General features: G+C 62.0%; 2 protein-coding genes across 5 annotated transcripts; both read right to left on the minus strand.

Moving 5' to 3' along the window:
• Nucleotides 1–182: 182 nt before the first annotated feature.
• On the minus strand, nt 183–10,834 carry ZNF512B (zinc finger protein 512B). Of its 4 annotated transcripts, XM_077117602.1 has the most exons (18): nt 10,774–10,818; nt 8,923–9,113; nt 8,554–8,696; nt 8,093–8,221; nt 7,356–7,960; nt 7,029–7,255; nt 6,858–6,929; nt 6,629–6,775; nt 6,377–6,501; nt 6,020–6,112; nt 5,804–5,902; nt 5,509–5,679; nt 5,171–5,365; nt 4,740–4,841; nt 4,407–4,469; nt 3,955–4,053; nt 3,447–3,668; nt 183–839 (listed from the first exon to the last, which is right to left on the minus strand). In XM_077117602.1, the coding sequence occupies exons 2-18, from the start codon at nt 9,044–9,046 to the stop codon at nt 804–806; spliced, it is 2,652 nt and encodes an 883-aa protein (XP_076973717.1). In that variant the 5' UTR covers nt 9,047–9,113; nt 10,774–10,818; the 3' UTR covers nt 183–803. The 4 variants fall into 4 exon arrangements, with proteins under 4 accessions (XP_076973717.1, XP_076973729.1, XP_076973720.1 ...); XM_077117614.1 differs by lacking the exon at nt 8,554–8,696 and having other exon boundaries at nt 8,923–9,048; nt 10,774–10,834; XM_077117605.1 differs by having other exon boundaries at nt 183–3,668.
• A 2,428-nt stretch (nt 10,835–13,262) lies between these two features.
• SAMD10 (sterile alpha motif domain containing 10) lies at nt 13,263–17,710 on the minus strand. The gene is made up of 5 exons (XM_077117622.1): nt 17,605–17,710; nt 15,532–15,713; nt 15,229–15,400; nt 14,685–14,825; nt 13,263–14,576 (listed from the first exon to the last, which is right to left on the minus strand). The coding sequence occupies exons 1-5, from the start codon at nt 17,708–17,710 to the stop codon at nt 14,554–14,556; spliced, it is 624 nt and encodes a 207-aa protein (XP_076973737.1). The 3' UTR covers nt 13,263–14,553.
• Nucleotides 17,711–18,442: the final 732 nt, after the last annotated feature.

An 18,442-nucleotide genomic window follows, 5' to 3' on the forward strand; every position in this document is an offset into this window, starting at 1 on the left:
GGGCGCCGCGCGCAGGGGCCGCCGGGAGCTGTGGTTCCGGCGCGCGCCCGGCGCGCGCCCACGGACGGCCAGGCCCTGCAGGCCGTGCACGCCCGGCCAGGTATCCCGCTTGGACTGTACCGCTTGGAAGCGGCCCCTACCCGCACTGTACCACAAACTCAGCCACATGCAAACCCTGGAAAAAAAGATCAATAAACATTTATTTGATACAGTCATTCTTAATACATACAGGTGATGACCCACCCCCGTACCCGCTCCAGGCTGGGGGCAGGGCAGGGACGTGGACCAGGGACAGAGGTTCACAAGGTGGGCAGGGCCCTAGCTCACCATCAAAACATCTTGCAAATAAACACTTTGTAGATAGAATATATATGTATATATATGGTTACAAGTGATAGCTGGAATCTCTTTCAAAATGCACTTATGTACTGAGAACTGGCATTAAAAATTCCAAGCCAAGAAACCCAAAGGATAAGATGTGTGACCACTAGGCCAAAGAAGTGACTGGCTGGCCCTCCAAGCCTCCAGTGCAAAACAACTGGGGCCAATAAGTGGGGTCACACAGCAGCAGCCCACCCATCCACGAAGCCAGGGCACTGGCTCTTTTCAGTCCAAACCATGGTTTACTCTCCAGGTTTAGACGGACAGCAGGAAGGCTATGGTGGGGAGGGCCAAAGATCACACCAGGAGGCACCCTCATCTGCCTGTGCACAAGAATAAAGTGCATCCTATTTTGTGTGAAGTGTCAGTCCCTTGAGTCGGCCCCGCATTCTGTGTGTAGGCAGTGGGCTCTTTTCCTGTTCTCAGGACGAGAGGAATGGGGTGGGCCAGAGGTAGATCTGCAGAAAGGGACTCAACTGTAGCATCATGCCCAGGTCTGGGCCTCCAGGTAGGGCCAATACCCACCATGTCCCAGGGGTCATGCTGGCCCCTCCTGCTGAGGATGTCAGTGGGGCTGGCAGTCACCTGACCTACAGCTACCAGTGGGCCAGGGGACTGGACAGACCCACTGAACTCCACCCAGAGCCCACCCAGTCAGAGGAGGGGTCTGCAGGTCACTGCTCCTCACCAGCCAGAGCTCTACCAGGAAGGCCTTGGAAGGGATGGAGGGAGGGGTGGAGATGTGGAGAAAGGGGGTAAAATAGGGGTCCAACCAAAAAGTCACATTTAGCAGCAGCCCCAGCCCCACTTGAAGGACAAAGAAGGGGGTTAAAGTGCTTAATATCAAGTTACCCAGGACCCCACCTCTTCCCAGCACCTCTAGATGGGGGCTCCCACACTAGGGGCTACCTGTGAACTTTAGGGTGTCCTAGAAACCCACCCTCCAGCATCCCTCCTCCCCCAAGGGCCAAGTACCTGAGAGGGAGTGAGCTGCCTGTCCTTGGCAGCGGTACCGAGGTAAGCCCACCTCCCGCCCCCGGTAACAAGGGCAGATGGAACCACCTGGAGGTTCCCGCCTGCTCCACCACTGACCCCAGGCCCCTGGCCCACCGCACACCATAAACGACAGTCAGGGACACAAGAAATCCCCTGTCTCCATAGCTCCTGCCCACTTCTCCCTCACATACCCCTTGAGCCATCCCTGTCCACACTGCCCTCTTTCTGACCACATCGAGGGTGTGCATATGAGGTGGAACCTGCTGCATCTCCTGGCCTAACCGCCCAGGCCCAGGCTGCCGAAGGCCAGTGCCTTCTGAACAAAGGAAAAAGCCAGAGACAGGAAGTGCACAGGGGACCACTACCCCCAGAGCCCCCCCCGGAGCTGGCTTTCCTACCCAGGACACGGAAAGGAGGCAGCCCACAGAGCAGAGCCACCCCAGCCCAGCCCTGTGGTTGGCACCAGGAAACCCTTAGCACCAAATTGTCAGATTGTTGTGAGTTTTCATATAAAACAACAGAATATAAAAAAAGAAAAGGTTTGTTACTTGTCACAGCAACAAGACTGGCATCCACTACACCCAGAAGTCACACGCACACGGGCAAATATCAAAATTCACATCGTCCAGGATCGGCAAGGCCAAGCCTCAGCCTGCAGCCCACCCCGCAAAGGAGAATGGCCTCGGTCCAAATCCAGCCCCTATGACTGCCCTCCTTCTCTTTTCCATGGCATAGTTAGAAGGTGGGGCCCAGGGAGGGGCAATGGGAGACTGCAAGGCCACCTCCTCTGAGGACCCCTGGACGCCCTGCCCAATGCCTGCCCAAGCTGGGGATCAAACCATCATGAGAGTCCAGTAAGGGGCGACAGTGGGGCCCTGGCTATGCCACTTTGCAAGGGCCTTGGTCAAGCCCCCTCCCCCTTGCTGGCCTTCCACTCCTGTATCAAATGACCACACAATGAGAAAGAGGCAGGTATGCGTGGGGAGGTGAGAGCCCCTGGAACTTGGTCACTGGGCCCAGTGAGGTCGGCAGGAGGGAAAGCTGCCTTCCAGCAGAGGCAATTCCTCAGGGGCTGGGGCCCTTTCGCCAACTGCCTGAGAGCACCCCATACCGCTCCCAGTCCCAGGCAGACCCCAGAGCCAGACAAGCCTGTCTCTGCCCTACCGCTTGCCCTGGCCCAGGCTGGTGGTGTCAGTGAGACTGGAGGCAGCAGTGCCCCTGTGGCCCCTTACCCTCCACCACACACCAGAGTGCTGAAAGCCTGCTCCTGTCCCTCTTCTCCCCTTGTCCCAAGTGGGGAGCACCTTTGGGGAGGGCCAGGGAGACCCCTCCACTGGAGAGGCCGCCTCTCCCACAAGGGTGGACATGGATCAGTGGCAGGGGATGCAGGGACAGGGAATGCAGGACTAGAGGTAGAGAGCAGAGCCGGAGGAACCACTGGCAGGAGGGCAGAGGGGCGAGCCGGAGTGTGGGTGAATGCTGGTCAGACACGAGGTCTGTCCTGGGAGGTAGGTGAGGGGTTGGAGTTCCAGTGCTGGGGTGGAAGTGGGGCCCAGGCGGCGATGCCCCCGCTGCTCAGGTGCCCTCAAGAGCCCAGAACCGTGGGCATCTGTGACCCCAAGCCTTGCAAGGGTGGAGGCCGTTCCAGTCCTTAGGAGGAGGCAGCGTGGGGACCCTGCAGGGGCCTGGGACAGCAGAGGCATGGGCGGCAAGGACCAAACGGCGACTCCCCGGCACCACTCCCTGGCACTGAGGCCCCGTTAGCAGCCCTCCTCCCATCCCCGCGGGACCAGGTAGGCCCTCAGACTATTGCACTTCTTGGGCCAGGCTGCCACCTCCAGCCAAGTCCCCAGGCAGCCCCAGCCCAGGTGGGCAAGGCCCTGCAGGGGAAGGCCACCTGCAGGGAGAGGGAGTTGATGGTCACCCCCACACCAGACAAAGGAGTGGGCAGAGGAGGGCTAGGGAACTGGAGGCAGGGGAAGGCCACAGCATGCCCCCCCACGCCAGGCCCAGGCCCACCCACCTGCTGGGCACCCAGTTCACTTCTCAGGGCTCTTGCTGGCTCCCACCTTCCGACCTGTGGAGCCCCGGCCCCCCTTGTCTCTGCCCACCAAGGGCCAGTCGTCCCGCCTGGGGGGCAGCTTGAGCACAGGCTCCTCAGGTGGCCGCTCCTTGGGCTTGCGGCCACGCTTCTTCCCACCCCCTAGACTTTTCTTTTTCTCCTTCTTGGGTGCCAGTGAGTCCTGGCTCCTGTGTTTGGGTGGGGGGTCTGCTGAGGTACGGAACCAGTTCTAGAGAATAAAAAGCAGTTGTGAAGGTGCAAAGCCCGTGGGCCTCAGCTTTGTAGGGCAGCTGGCCACCACTCAGGTGAAAGCCCCAGATGGCTCGCTTTTGGACATTCATTCAGCCCTGCCCTGGTTCAGGCCCCTCCCCAGGGTCCACCCCACCCGGCTCAGGCTAGCCACTGTACCCTTTGCCACCCCATTCCCTTGTACCCCCATGCCCACTCTCTGCCACCCTCTGCCCCCGCCCACTCCTCTCACCTTGTCCATATCCCTGACCTCCCAAAAAACATACCTCCGCATGTGTCTTGAGGATGTGGTACTTGACTCCACTCTCCGAGCTGAACTCCTTCGGACACAGCAGGCAGCGGTACTTGCCCACCAGGTGGTCTCCCTAGGACGCATGGCCAGTCCAGCACCCTGGGTGTCAGACCCAGCCCCCAATCCGACACCCTGAGGTGTTCCCCTGTGATTGAGGGTGGGGGGTCGCCACGGAGAACTGTGGCCACAGGGGCCCACGAGGTTGCCTTGGACACCCCCAGAACAAGGTGGCTCCTAGGTAAGGGCACTGGACACACAAGGCTCTGGTGCCAGTTTGGGACAAACCCATCCTCACTGCAGGCAAGGCTCAGGGGTGGGCTGGCAGTCCCTGGCTCCTGGAGGAGGTGGCTCCCTCCTCCCCCACAGGTGGGCAGGGCAGATGAGCACTCCGTGCTGGGACACACCTATGCAGGCCTAGGGACTGACCTTGCTGCAGCTGGCGAGGTGAGCCTTGAGGCCGGACACGCTGGAGTAGATAGCTTCACAGCACTGAGGGCAGGGAGGCAGCTGTGGGGTGGCAGGCCTCCCCCAACAGGTGCGTACCCCTGCCCGAGGTGGGGGGGAGGGGCACCTGGCCTTGGAGTCCTGGGTGGGGCAAGGTCTTAGACAAGAGGCAGGTGCCCTCCTGGTAAGGTAAATGCCTCGGGCCCTACCCCACCTACCCCCACCCAGAGAGGACCCTGGGCTGCCCAGACCTGGGGATGGGCTCCCTGACCGCGACCCCGGCCTGCTTGCTGCAGCCTCCTCTGCTGGGCTCACCTCATTGGGGCAGTTGACGTGGCCTTTCTCCTTGACTTGGTTCTTCCAGGCCTCCAGCAGCTGAGGGTTCAGGGTGGGGAGGCCCGGCCGAGTGTAGTTGAGCTGTGAAGAGCCGGCGGGGTGAGTCCAGGGATCCTGGGCTAATGGGGCCATCAGGCTGGCCAGGAGTTGGGGCCACAGAGGCCCCGCCTGAGGGAGACCAAAACCCACAAGTGCCCGCGGAAGCAGGGATGACTAGGTCCCTCCTGGGGCCATGGGTGGGAAGTGCGAGCCTCGGGGGGGTGGTCAATGCTAGCCAGGGAGGCAGCCAGAGTGATGCGGGAGCCGGGGCGGGGGCCACAGGGTAGCCTGGGCTGAGGTGTGTCCTGTCCAGAGACCAGAGGAGGGCTGAGGGCCCCAGGCCCCGGAGTGAGGGGACAGGGGCAGCCTACCCGTGCCGTCTCAGGCACAAGGTCGTCCTTCATCCGCCGCTTGGTCCAGTCCCGGGCCAGCTCATCCTCAGCGATTTCCTGCAGGTGGAACACGGCAACCTGGGCCGACGTCCGGCGGATGCGGCCGCTTGGGGTCCGTTCCACACCCAGCAGCTCCTCGGCCTCGGGGGGCTTGTCCATGGGCTCCTCGGGGGGCTGGAGGTCAGGAACATGAGGGGATGAGATGTGCCCTGTGGAGCCAAAGTGGTGCGAGAGAAAGCACGGACGGCCTGTGGGTGGTGGGACACAGGGGCAGGGGACATGGGAACACGTGGGCTGCAGGTGCGGTGGCCACCCACCGGGGCTGAGTGTTCCGAGCGCACGTGGTAGTCATGGCCAGCCTTGGAGCGGTAGGTCTTGCCACAGTGGACACAGGGAAAGGACGGGTTGTCCAGCTCACAGGGGGGCTTCCCACAGCGCCGCTGGTGGTACTGGTAACCCATGAGGCTGGAAAAGGCGGCCCCGCAGCCCTGGGGGTCAGGGTCAGAGGTCAGGTCCGTGGCTGGGGGCGCCTGCCCTGGGCCACGCCAACCCCCTATCCACTGTCCTACCTGTCCCCACACCCTGCCACTCCCAGGCCTGGTGCTAACTGACCTCCTGAGGGCAGCGCAGCTTTCCCATCTGCTTCAGTACCCTGCGCAGCCGCTCCCTCTCCTCCTGCTCACTGCGCTCCGAGGCCTCGGCATCAGAGACCTGGGGGTAGGCCCGGTATCAGCACCCACCACTGGGCCCCCAACCCTGCCCCCAGGAAGGTTCGCGTCAGGGAGGGGTGGGGTGAGGCAAAAGGTCGGCTGTGGGTGGGGTCCCCACCTTGGCACTGTGTTCCGCCATGGTGTGGTAGTTGAGGCCAGCCTTGGACTTGAACTGCTTCCGGCAGTGCTGGCACTTGAGAGCATCTTGCAGCTGCAGGCACAGCCCTGCCCATCAGGCCTGGCCTGGTCCCACATTGCCCCCCAAGCCATCCCCCATAGATGCCCCACTCTGCCCAAGCCATCCCCCACCAGAACCCAGATGCCCCCCAAGCCACCCCTCCCACCAGACCCCTGCTGACCCCCTCACCACCTTCCTCACTGGACCCCTGCCCTGCTCTCCACCAACCCACCCTCACCCAGCTGGCCCCTCCTGGCCCGGAGCCCACCCTCCCTGCAGGCCCCCGGGACAGCGCACCTTCTGGCACACCTCCATGTGCTTCTTGAGCCCGACAAGAGTCTTGCGGGTGACCACGCTGCAGGTGGGGCACACGGCCTCCCCTCGCTCGTGGATGGCCCGCTGCCACTGCTCCTCGGGACCACCTGTGGGCAGGCTGGGGCCTCAGGACTACCACTTGGGCACACGCGTGGCATCCAGGGCTCCCGGGTCCCCCCACCCCCACATACAAGGGCAGCCTGTCTTCAGCTCCCACCCCACAGCAGCCCCCACCTGGGGCTGGAAGGGCCACAGGGGCCGGCGCCTCCCTGCCGGCAGGGCTGGGGGTGGGCAGTGCTCTTTTCCGCACATCCTCAGCACCCACTGCGTCCTGCTTCTTGGCCCGGTGGGCGCGAGCCTTGTCCTCCACCTTGGCCAGGCCTGTGTGCACACACAGGCGGGCAGGTGAGTGTGGGCAGCAGGGACATGGAGGCACTGGAGGCCCCAGCAGGCCGGCTCTCACCTTTGAGTCCAAAGGTTCCTGAAATGGACGGCTGCTCCCCCGTGAACTTCTTGGGTGTTTTCTGTTTCCTTCCTGACTCGGGGGAGAGAAAGTAGGGGCCAAGATTCTGGTCAAATAACTACCTGGAGGCCTGTCCCCTGCGGTACCCAGTTCCCTGGGCTCGCCTCTTACTGTGCTTGGTGCGTTCCGGATCCTCCTCGGGTGGGGACACGGGGCCTGCAGGTTGTGGCACCTCCCGACCTCCCGAGGCCCTGCTGCCTGGACAGAGGGTACTGCCCAAGGGGCCTGCACTCAGCTGGACTCCAGAGCTCTGGCCCAAAGTAGATGAGCCCTGTGCCCCGTTCTCAGGCCTCGCCTGCTTGGGCAGGATGGGGCAGGCATCCAGGGCATCTGCGGCCCTACAGGGAATGAATGAGTGAGGACAGGTGGGGTGTGGTGTTGGGCCTGTCGTCCTAGGCTGCGGCCAAAAACCACCCCAACCTGGAATGAGAGCCATACCTTTTCTTACCGCTGTTCCTCCCCATGGCACGAGGCATTCTGTTCTCAGACTTGGTCAACAGCACCATTTTGCAAGGTGCTGTGGGCCTGCTGATGGCAATGGGCCTGCTAACCGTTACCGGCTTGCTGACTGCAATGGGCCTGCTGACCGTCACCGGCTTGCTGACAGGCACGGGCTTCGTAACTGTCACAAGCTTTGTGATGGGCACAGGTTTGCTGACCGGTACAGGTTTGCTGACTGGTGCAGGCCTGGTGACTGGCAGAGGTTTGCTGACTGGCACCGGCCTGGTGACGGGCACAGGTTTGCTGACCGGCGTGGGCCTGGTGACTGGCACAGGCCTACTGAGTGTCACTGGCTTGCTGATGCCGATGGGCTTGCTGACCCCCACGGGCTTGCTGATGGTAACAGGTTTGCTCACTCCAATGGGCTTGCTGACCCCCACGGGGCGGGAGATGGAAACCGGCCGGCTGACTGGGCCAGGCTTGGGGGCAGGCAGGGGCCGGTCCATGTGGTTCCAAATCCGATGCTTCTCCAGCTGGGTTTTGGAGGTGAATGCGGCCTCACAGAAGGGGCAGGGGAAGGTCAGCCTTTCTGAGATGGCGCCCTGGGCGGCAAGGGCAGGTGTGGGCTGGGGCCTGCCAGCCTTGGGCAGCATACCCCCCGTGGGCAGGAGAGGAAGCTGACGGCCAGGGCAGTGGTGGGCATGGCCTCCTCACCCCCAACCCCAGGCCCTTACCCCTTGGCACCGTTGGTAGTGATACTTGAGCCCATAGATGCTGGGGAACTCTAGCCAACACCCCGAGTTTGGACACTTCACCCTCGAGTGGGCCTTGAATTCGTCCTTCCACTGGTTCATCAGAGAGAGCTGGGTGTGGAGAAAGGCTGGTTGCTGACCCAAGCCGGGGCCCCAAAGCAGAGCCCTCCCAGGGCCTGCAGTAGGAACCAACCCCCAACCCGCGCCATGACCAAGGGCCAAATGTATGCTAAGTACTCCACAGACTAGGCCCCTAGGACCTCACAGCAACCCCAGGAAGATGGGGGGCACCAGGCCACTTGGCCACTCCAACAGTTCCAGCCAGTAAGCACGCCCCAAACTCTGGGCTGCTGGCCAGTGGGGAGGGGTATGGAGAGTGGGGTGGTGGCATCGGTGAGAGGCATCCCCAGGGCGGGCTCCCCCTCAGCCCCCAGGGAGCTCACGGGAATGTCTCGTAGGGCCTGGTTCTCAGCTTTCGGCCGCCCCTTTTTCTTTCCCTCCGTCCTGTCGCAGGCCGGACTCCCCGGGTCAAAGCAGAGTGGGGCCTGGCTAGGCACAGGCTGCCCACCTCGGACCGCTGGCAGCCCTGTAGCATATGACACCCAAAGCTTGGAGAACGTGCTTCCCATGGCATCGCCTGCCTACACGAGGCTGGTAAGGCCCACAAGCCTCGCTCTGCAACCACAGGGGCTCCAGGGCCTGGGGCAAGGACCCAGGGCCTCTGGCTACTTCCAAAGCAGGTCCCCACCACAGGAGAGCCCCCAGGGTGTCCCCCGACACCTACGTCTGCCTCTGGTTCTGACTCCTCTTACCAAGCTTCGGGGGGCTGTGGAGTACAGGGAGTCGGACCTCGTTCCGGCCTCCATCCCTCCCAGGTCCACTCTTGCTGGACCCCACAAGTCGGCGGCCTCCTCCAACACAGAAGGGGTCAGTCATCTCTGCAGAGCAAGTGAACAGCTCGTGAAGGCCTGTCCTGGCCAGTGGGCATCGACCTCCGCAGGACCTAGGGTGAGATGCCAGGTGGGGGAGGGAGACTGCTGATTTGGGGGGTTCTGCCCACCGAGGTCCCCCATATGGTGTCCAGGGGACACAATCAACTTGGAAGGACTTAGCTGACTGTTGCTGGCTCCCTCTGTTCCCCGATACAGAGTCTCAAAGTAGGCCAGGAACTGTGTTCCCCATAGCCTACACTCAGCGCTGGGGGGTGAGCTGGGCATCCCAGGAGAGGTGGGATGTGCAGGATCCCTTGGGGCATAATAATAACACCGGTAAAGGCTGCTAGATCCCAGTTCCCAGCTCCCAGGGACACCTTCCCACAAAGCTCCATGGGGCCCCTGTCCCCCTTGCTCCCCCCAAACTGAAAGCAGTGCCAACCTTCCCCTACCAGGCACCTCTGAATCTTCTCCAGGACACAGATGGGCAGCCACCGAGGTGGCACCTCAACTGCCTCCAGTAGGTACCTGGTCCTCATGCCAGCTGCGACGTCCTGCCTGACCACCTCTACATTTCCTGCCAGGACCCCCATCCAAATGGAAGCTCCTGCTCAGCCCCAGGCCTCTGAGACTCCCACCTCTGGACCCAGCAGCACAACTCCAGGAGACCATGTCACAGCACAGGTGGTGAGGCCCAGAACCAGCTGAGGGTCACCCTGCCACCCAGGGCCTGTCCTGCGCACGTCAGGAGACCCCACCCCCGAGACTAGATGTGGATTTGGATGTCCAGCCACATCAGCTCCTCCCACGGGACACCAAAGGCCACAGGAGAGGGGGCATCAGGGAGCAAGGTCTGGGCCACCCCCCACAGCAGCTTAACTTAGATCAGAGGGGAGGGAACAGAGGCTGCTGGGCCAGGAGGGTCACATGAAGCCAGGGGTCAGGGCAGCCACTGCCCACTGCCAAGGAGGATGCTGTACCTCTGGCTTGCTGGAGGTGAGGGGTTGAGGAGCCAGGCAAACTTGTCTGGGAAAGTACACAGCGCACCTCCTAGGGGACCGCAGTGCCTGCGATCACCACAGACACAATCTTCCCCACCAGCAGCGGGGCCACTGGCCCGCACCCGTTTCTCAAGCCTTCCTCGCCTGGGCGGAGAGCTCGAGAGTCCAGGGGTCTGGAGTGACCTCTCCTCCCATCCTGGCCTATGACTCACTCGGGCACCACGACCTGAAAGGGCCACCCCGCTCCGGTCCCCACCCGGGAGTCGCCCCGCCCGTGCTATCCGCAGGCGACGATGCCCCTCCCTCGCGCCGCCGGACTCGCCAAGCGCGGCGCGGGCCGCTCGGCCGCGGACCCTGGCCCAGGCCCGGGCGCGCGGGGGAGGCCGGCCGCGGGCGCGCCCTGGAGGCCCGGCCTTGTCACCACCTGTCACCTGCGGCCCGGGCGCGCGGCGGGGGCGGGCGCAGGGTGCGGGTTTGGCCCCGGAAGGGCCGGTCGCTGGCGCCCGCGGCGGGGCTGGGGTGGGGGAGGCGAAGGCAGTGAACCAAAATGGCGACTTTTTCTGGAGAAGGAGGAGACAGGAGGCCGGCGGGGCGCAGGGGCGCGGAGTCGCGGGCGCGGGGCTGGCGCTGGCCGGGGGCGGCGGGCGGGGGCCTCCGGGCCCGCCGGGTCGCGCGCCGGCTCGGGGTCGGGGCGCAGTCGGGGCGCGGGGGCGCGTGCCGGGGCGCTTACCTGCGGCGGCCCAGCGGGACCGCGGGCCCGGGGCACAGGGCGCGGTGCGCGGGGGGTGCGGGGGGCGCGGGGACGCGGGGCGCGGGGTGCGGGCGGCGCAAGCTGCGCGCCGCGCTGCGCACATGCGCGCTCCCGCCCCTCCCACCTTTGACAGTTTTACTGTGGGGGGGAGGGGGCGAACTCTCGCGGTATTCCTGCATTCGCTCCGCGACGGGGAGGGGGCGGGCCCCGGGGGACTGAGGCAAAGAGGGGGTGATGGGGCCCATCTGACCCGGCTTGCTCTGGCCGGATCGGGGGATCCAGCGCTGATCCGTAAGGCCGGCCTCCAGTGTCAAGTGGCCAGTTATGCTGGGGGGGAGGCATTTCGTGGTCAATGGGATAAACTGAGACGCGACAAGCGCCACTGGGTGCTGCCCCAGACCCGGTGCACACTGATTGAGGCGACTAGATGCTTCCCACGTCCTGGGCACCGGGGAGGTGGGGCAAGGGGGGTGGCACCGTTCTCCTGGCCTTGGGGCCTTAGTGAGGGGCTGGCAAAGCAGGAACAGGCCTGTTGTCCATTCTGGCCACCTCCTGGCATTGCTTGACCGATGGACCATTCTTTTCCTCCTCTACTGGAGTTGTCCTAGGCTGGCCGCCTCTCTCCTGCTCTCCTGCTCCCCAGCACTGGACTCGAGGGGGAGGATGGCAATGTGGAGTCTGGGTTAGTAGGGGGCCGAGCCCTGGAGGGCAAGGGGAGTGAGCAGGGGAAGACCTTTATGAGCTCCCTGGGGGTTGGGGAACTCCTGAGCTGGTGAAAAAGTGGAGGGAGCAGGGTCTGCATCTCCCCACAAGAACCATCCCTATCTGCTAACAGCACACACCTTCGTTTTGTGCCCTTCATACAATTACACTATTTTTTTTCTACCATGTTCATGTATTACTTTTACAATTAAAACTAAGTTTAGAATTTTTTAAGTGCCAGTTTTACATTACACAAACATGTTGGACTCCTCAAAACAGGTGTGAGCTGGATATTGCTAGTTGGGAACCAAGGTTACAAGGTGCACCCCTTTCCTGAGATCCCTCCCATGCCAACCCCCAGATGCGCCCTCCTCTGGGCAGGGTAGACATGGGTGCACTTGGGCACAGCCCTCCGCTTGCTGGGCCCCCATGGGTTGTTCAGAACGTGAGCAGACACAGGGAGGCCATAGGGGGAGACAGCTCAGCCCTTCCTGCCTTCCCTGGAAAACCTACCAAGGTGGGGGAGCAGGAAGGAAGGGGCCTCCTGGAGGCAGGGGCCAGGGTGTCTGTCCTGGTCTAGGGGCTGGTTCTGTAGGGCTGTGGGAGGGGCGATTGTGTGTGGGTCTGGGGTCCTTGGGGTCCCTGCCCCCTGCAGAGTGTCCAAGCTGACAGCTTGCACCACGGAGGTTCAGGTGTCTGTTGAGGGGGTGGGGCAAGGAAGTATCCAGCTCTGGACCCCCATGTCAGGGCGTCTGTGTGTGAGCTGTGCTAGCTGGAGAGACCTGGTGTCAGGCAGCAGCATCAGTCTTCTTGCTAGCAAGGGGGTGCCCCCGCGGTGGCCTCTGGGCATCAGGGTGCCAGGGTATATCTGGTGAACTATGTGTCTGGGTGTCAGGGAGGTGTGTGGGGTGGGCTGCGGGCCTCTGCAGGGTCCCTGTATCATCGAGGGTCAGTCAGGGTTATTGCTGGTATGTGTGCAGGCAGGTGTGTCAGTAGGGGCTGTTAGGTTTCTACATGTATTTGCAGCGCAGAATATGACAATGGGAGTGTATCTGCCCAGTCATGGAGGACAGACATAGTTGTGAGTCTAGACTGTGGGTATTGCTGGGTCTGTTAGTGTGTGTGGGGGTTGTGAGTCTGGGTGTCACTACGTGTGTTAGTGCATGTGTGAGTTGTGAGTCTGGGTGTCACTCAGTGTTAGTGCATGTGTATGGGTTGTGAGTGTGGGTGTCTGTGTCAGTGTGTGGGCTGTGAGTCTGGGCATCGTGTCAGTATGTGAGCTGTGAGTCTGGGAGTTGCTGTGTGTGTCAGTGTGGGTTGTGAACCTGGGAGTCGCTGTGTCTGCGTCAAGGTGTGGGTTGTGAGTCTGGGTGTCGCTGTGTCTGTGTCAGTGTGTGGGTTGTGAGTCTGGGTGCTGGTGTCGGTGTGCTAGTGTGTGATAAGGCTCTGTGTGTATTTTTTCTAGTTGCCCTTTGGGGAGGTTGGAGAATGGAGGCAGAAAGACATCCTTGTGTGATCTTCAGAAATTGTGAATTTAACCTAATTCAGGTAAAGGTCTTTGCAAGTGTAATTAAGGATTCTGTGAGAGCCTGGATTTCGTGTCCCCTAAATCCTGTGGCCACTGTCCCTGTAAGAGAGGCAGGGATGCAGGAGTGCTGCATGGGGCACCACGACAGTCCCAGTCCCGCCCACCGCCGCCCTCTGGTGGCTAAGCCTAGCGCAGCATCCGCCATGCCCCGTCAGCGCGCAGGTACTTGAGAACCAGGTTTATTTCTGATCTTTTCCTCAGAATATAAAAAAATAAACACAAAACGAGGAAGAGAAAACAAGACGGGGGGGTGGGGGGATAAGAAAGGCCCTGGAGCAACACGGCCTCGCCAGGGCACAAGGCAGGGCGTCCTCAGTCGGCGATGGAAATGAGGGGCTCCTGCAACGCACGGGGGTGGGGGTGGGGCTCCTGGGGCAGAGAATGGGCAAGAGCACCCACGGCCAGCTCAGGGCACGTGAGGAGGGGCTGGAGGCTCAGCCTTATCTGTCCCTGAGATTTTCAGAGCCCCAAGGGGACCCGGAGAGGCCAGGGATGCAAGGGGGCAGGGGCTGCCAGCCACCCTGCTGCCTCTGTTGGCAGCATCAGACCCCAAACCACCCCTGCCCTTCTGGTCCGGGGAACTGCCCAGGTCAAGGCTGGCTCCAGGTGGGTGGATACTGTAGGGGCATCTGCACATGCCGGCTGCCAGCCCTCAGGACAGTCTGCATGTGCGCCCTGGTGTTCCTGGGATGGGGTAATGGGAACCCTTGAGGAGGTACTCTCCACACATGTCAGTGGGCACGAAAGGGGCTTACAAGCAAGACCCCAAATTAAATAAACAAACAAACAAACAAACAAACAAAATAGAAAAACCAGCAAGACCCCAAACATGCAGCCCAAGGGCCCTTCAGAGCCCTGCTGAGCCCAGTGCCCAGTGCTGGGGAGGAGCCAGCAAGAGTGGGTGCAGCCATGGGCTGGCCACTCTGGCCTCTGTCTGCCAGTGTAGACACAGGCTGTGCTGAAGGCGCTGTGCACAGAGCCTGGCCGCTGTCACTAGAAACAGCAAGACCAGGCAGGAACGGGTAGCGCAGGGCAGAGCGTGCTCAGGGAGGCAGGCAGGCCTGGCCCCTTGGAGAGGTCAGAGACGCCCCAGAGGATGCAGGATACGTGGGCACTGGGTCATTGAGGTGGGGAAGGAACATAAATAAAGATACTCCCTGGGCTCTGGGGGATATCCACCCCCACCGTGCCCCCAGCAGCTGCAGCCCCCACCATGGTGGGCTCAGGCCCCAGGTCCCAGGCGGCTGGACACACTTATGTAGCTCCTTGCCTGCCTGGCCCGGGGGCATCTGGAATGCCCAACCAGAGACAGTGGAGGTGAGGCTCCTGGGCTGGACTGTCCACTCGGGGGCTTAGCCACTGGGTGCCCTGCAAGGTCCAAGGGGAGCTATGCAGCCAGCTCTGCCTCGTCCTCTGTCACGGGCTCCGGTCACAGTGCTGGGGTCTGCGGTTCCAGGCTCAGGCAGCAGCTAGGACATGTTTCCGAAGGAAGCTGCAGGACGGGTGGGGGTGAGGGAGGAGCAGGCTGCAGGGAGCAGCCTTGGCATCATCTGCTCTGCCCTGGCTGGGACCTCGCCTGCTTCCAGCCCCGCCCACTGACCTTGGCTGAGCAACTGCAGGCTGCGCCCCTCCTCCCGCACCTGCAGGTGCAGCACCTGCTGCAGCACCTCCTGCCGCTGCGCCTCCTGCGCCAGCCCCATCCGCTGCAGCTTCTCTGCATTCAGCCTCAGAAGTGCCCGGCCTAGGGTGGGAAAAGGAGAGGAGCTAAGCTCAACTCGGGTACTGAGAGTGGGGCAGAGACAGAGGGGGAGGGAATGAGAGGCAGAGACAGACAGAGAGAATGACAGTGAGAGATGCAGAGAGACATGGAGAGAGAGAGAGAGATGCAAAATCGGGACAGACACTGACAGGTGCAGGAACACACAGAGCCTGAGTAGGGGGAAGCAAGGATGGAGAGCAAAATACAGAGGCAGAAATGGAGATACTGGGAGACAGGCAGAGAGGCATACAGAGAGCGAGAGACGGGGCACACATCCCAGAGGGTGGGGCTGGCTCTCTGGTAGAAACCAACAAGAGACGGCAGGCCAAGGCAGGTGAGGGTGATGGGAGGGGGCTCTCTGGAGACCCTGCCTGCTGCCCGGTACCGGTAATGGCATGCTGGGAGAAGGCCTCGACATAGACGAGGTAGTTGTGGGGGCAGTGCTTCTTGAGCCACTTGCAGACGTCCTGCTGACTCCACAGGACCACGGGTCGCGCCAAGCTGCCCAGCGAGGGACTTGTGTGGTACAGGCCGTAGTGGTCAGAGTATAGCCGGCCCTGCAGGGGAGTGGGGCAGGTTGCACAAGCCATAGTGGTCAGAGTGCAGCCGGCCCTGAAGGGGGTGGGGGTGGGGCAAGTGGAGCCACGGGTGGTGGCCCAGGGAGGGTCAGGCTGGGGGTAGGGCGTACCTGGGGGGTCTCTGTGCCGGGTTGCTGCAGGAGCTTGACCGGCCGGCCGCGGGCAGCCCTCTGGCTGCGGGGGTCATGCCAGGTGAGGCTTGCACCTGGCGTCCTTGGCAGGTGGCAGGGGATGCTCTCAGCTGACACTGTGTGTTCCAGGAGGGTCCGGCAGAAGCTGAAATGGGCGGTGGCTGGAGGGCAAGGGAGGCTGGTCAGTGGCAGCCAGTGGTGAAGTTAGAGGTTCCTCTCCCCCAGCCAGCTCCCAGCTCAGCCCCCTTTCCCCTCTACTAATGACGGTCCCAAGCCCCCAGAGGCAGGAGGAATCATGAAGGGAGCTGGCTCGAGGTGGCCACCAGGCCCAAAGATGAAGAACTGTGAACACTTTCCCCTTCCAAGCCCCAGCCTGTGCTCTGAAGACAGAGGACTGCCTGCAGCAGGAAAGACTGTCTCCCAGCTCACAGGGGGTCACTGACCCCTAGCTAGGTGAGGACTCTATCCTAGGCAGCTCCAACTCCTTCCTAGCTGGGGCTGGCCCATGTGTTACACACACACAAATGTGTAGGACCCGCCACCAGAAAGGCTGGCCTCAGTGTCCCCGATACCTGGACGTGTGTAAGTGGGGGCCTCTGAGCATGTGTTCCTGATTGTTACCGCTCACCACTCCCAGTCTCTGTAGCTGCACCAGGTCTTCGAGGCCTGACCGAGCCCCTGCTGCAGCTCACCCACATGACTCATCGAAGAGAAATCCGAATTCTGGGCAAGTGACAGTCAGGATTCCCCAAACACATGTAGGGATTTCCTGCCTTGCTGCCTTCTGCATGGGCTGCCCCCTTCCCTGCCCGGCCATGGGGAGTCACCAGGCCCAGGTCAGCACTGGGCATGTGGCAGTGCAGGCAGGCGCATACTGGTTCAGCACAGGTGTGGCACACGCATCAGGCCTGGGAACCATGGCATGCCCAGACTCCCTCGTCCCCCACCAGCTGCATCACCCTTGTCAAGCATCTGCTTTACAGTCATTTCTGGGATCTTTGCTGAAATGAGATCAGGCAGGACATTCACCTTGATAGGAGCCAGAAGGTCCATGAGAAACATTGTGAAGGAAGGAAGAAAGGAAGGAGAGAGCAAAAGGGAGGGAAGGAAGAAAGAAGGGAAGGCAGGAAGGGTGGAAGGGGAAAGCTCCGTGTGGCAAAGTCAAGAGAAGTGGTGGGAGAGACAGGAAGTTGGGACCCAAGCTCTGGGTCAGCAGGGTAGGGGTCCGTGCTGAGGCCAAGGGCCAGTGCTCCTTTCTCCCCCTTTAGCCCTAGAAGGAGAGACCCTACCTCCTCTCCAAGACCAATCCCGGGTCCCCACCGCCTGGGGCCGGGCTTGGGCGTGTGCCCAGGAAGTCTCCCCACAAGCAAATCAGCATCCCACCCTTCTCTTTCCACCTCCCCCAGGTTGGGAATTACGCCCTCCACCTGTACCTAAGTGACTCTAAGTTTGAGGTGGTGAGTCAGACTCGGAGGGTGGGGTCGGTGTGGGCCCCACCCCGAGAATTGTCTTCTAGTAACGTGGGCAAAGACTTATTCTAAGGCCGCACCATTCAGGGCAGAGGCGCTGGGCCCGGACCTCCCCGCACTCTTCCAGGAAGCCAGTCGGCCGCCCCCGCGCGCACCTGCCCGGGGTTGGCCGGGCCCCGCCCATTTCCTGCTTGGCACTAGGGGAAGGGGCTTCCGTCCACAGGTCGGTGGGTCCTTCCCAGTCTAACGTCGGAATTCTAGCAGGGAATGAGGAGTAGGCAGCAATTTGGGCTGTGACCTCACACCTTCTCGGCCTCGCTGCCAGGGCCAGATAGGGTTTTCTGCGCGCGAAGAAAAAGGTGACCCCAGTGTGCTGCCAGCCTGGCGACAGGAGCCCGGCCAAGGGCGCACTGGTCCTTAAGGTCTTAAGTCGACTTGCCCTCCTCCGACCCTCCACACAGGACAAAGGCCAAGGGGACCCTGTGCGGCCAGGGCCCGCCCCCCTCAGCACCCCACCGCTCCAAGCCAGCAGGGTCCCGCCTCCCTCGTTCCACAGCCCCTAGCCGGGCGCGGCCCCGCTCACCATCCACATCCCGGCGCTCCCCGAAGCCGGCGCGCACGGCCCCGGCGCCACCCCTTGGGGGGCTCAGCTTGGACCTCAGCTCGGTGAACATGGGGCCCGCGCGCATACGCCCCTAGCCGAGCGCACCGCGGCTGGTGTGGTAGCGGGGAACGCGCGCCGCTGCCCCGCCCCACCGAGCGCCGCGCCCCCCGCGCCTGAGCGGGTCGTCGCGCCTGAGCCGCTGTGGTCAGCAGCGCCGGGTCTCCGCGGCCGGCGAGTCTGCGCGCGAGACACCTGCCCGCAGAGCCCCTGCGCCCCGCGCGCTCTGGGAGCTCGGCGGTGTGGCGGCGCGCACGCGCGCGCGCGCTCGGGTCTGCGTGTGCAAAGACTGTATGCGAGGGCACAGGGCGTCCGTCCGCACCTGGCAGGGCTCCGAAGACGCAAGGAGAACTTGCGTCTGAGGTAGGGATCGTGGGGACTACTGGGTCCCCTGTATTGGGGTGAGGGGGGCGAATCGTACCTACTTCTGGGCCATCCACCCTTAGGAGCCCAAACCAAGAGCCAGAGCAGACCCTCCTAACACCTCCCTCAAGTTACCTACCTCATTATTTTTTTTAATTAATTAAAAAAAAAATTAAATACCAAAAAAGACCAAACACAAACATTCGTAACTTTTGATCATTCCATTCTACATATATAATCAATAATTCACAATATCATCACATAGTTGCATATTCATCATCATGATCATTTCTTAGAACATTTGCATCAATTCAGAAAAAGAAATAAGATAACAGAAAAAAATTCATATATACCATACACCTTGCCTCTCCCTTTCATTGATCACTAGCATTTCAGG

This window comes from Tamandua tetradactyla, chromosome 1 (assembly GCF_023851605.1).
Source record: "Tamandua tetradactyla isolate mTamTet1 chromosome 1, mTamTet1.pri, whole genome shotgun sequence".
Classification (NCBI taxonomy): Eukaryota; Metazoa; Chordata; class Mammalia; order Pilosa; family Myrmecophagidae; genus Tamandua; species Tamandua tetradactyla.

Bases quoted from the DNA above. Each gene is read 5' to 3' on its own strand.
- ZNF512B (XM_077117602.1), bottom strand. From the start codon at position 9,046: ATGACTGACCCCTTCTGTGTTGGAGGAGGCCGCCGACTTGTGGGGTCC. The intron at 4,054-4,406 runs GTCAGTCCCTAG...CATGCGTCCTAG, and splicing joins ACCTCGCCAGCTGCAGCAAG to GGAGACCACCTGGTGGGCAA. The intron at 3,669-3,954 runs GTATGTTTTTTG...TTTATTCTCTAG, and splicing joins TCCTCAAGACACATGCGGAG to AACTGGTTCCGTACCTCAGC.
- SAMD10 (XM_077117622.1), bottom strand. From the start codon at position 17,710: ATGCGCGCGGGCCCCATGTTCACCGAGCTGAGGTCCAAGCTGAGCCCC. The intron at 15,714-17,604 runs GTGAGCGGGGCC...CTTGCCCTCCAG, and splicing joins GGAGCGCCGGGATGTGGATG to CCACCGCCCATTTCAGCTTC. The intron at 14,577-14,684 runs GTCAGTGGGCGG...CCCGTCCTGCAG, and splicing joins CCTGCAGTTGCTCAGCCAAG to CTTCCTTCGGAAACATGTCC.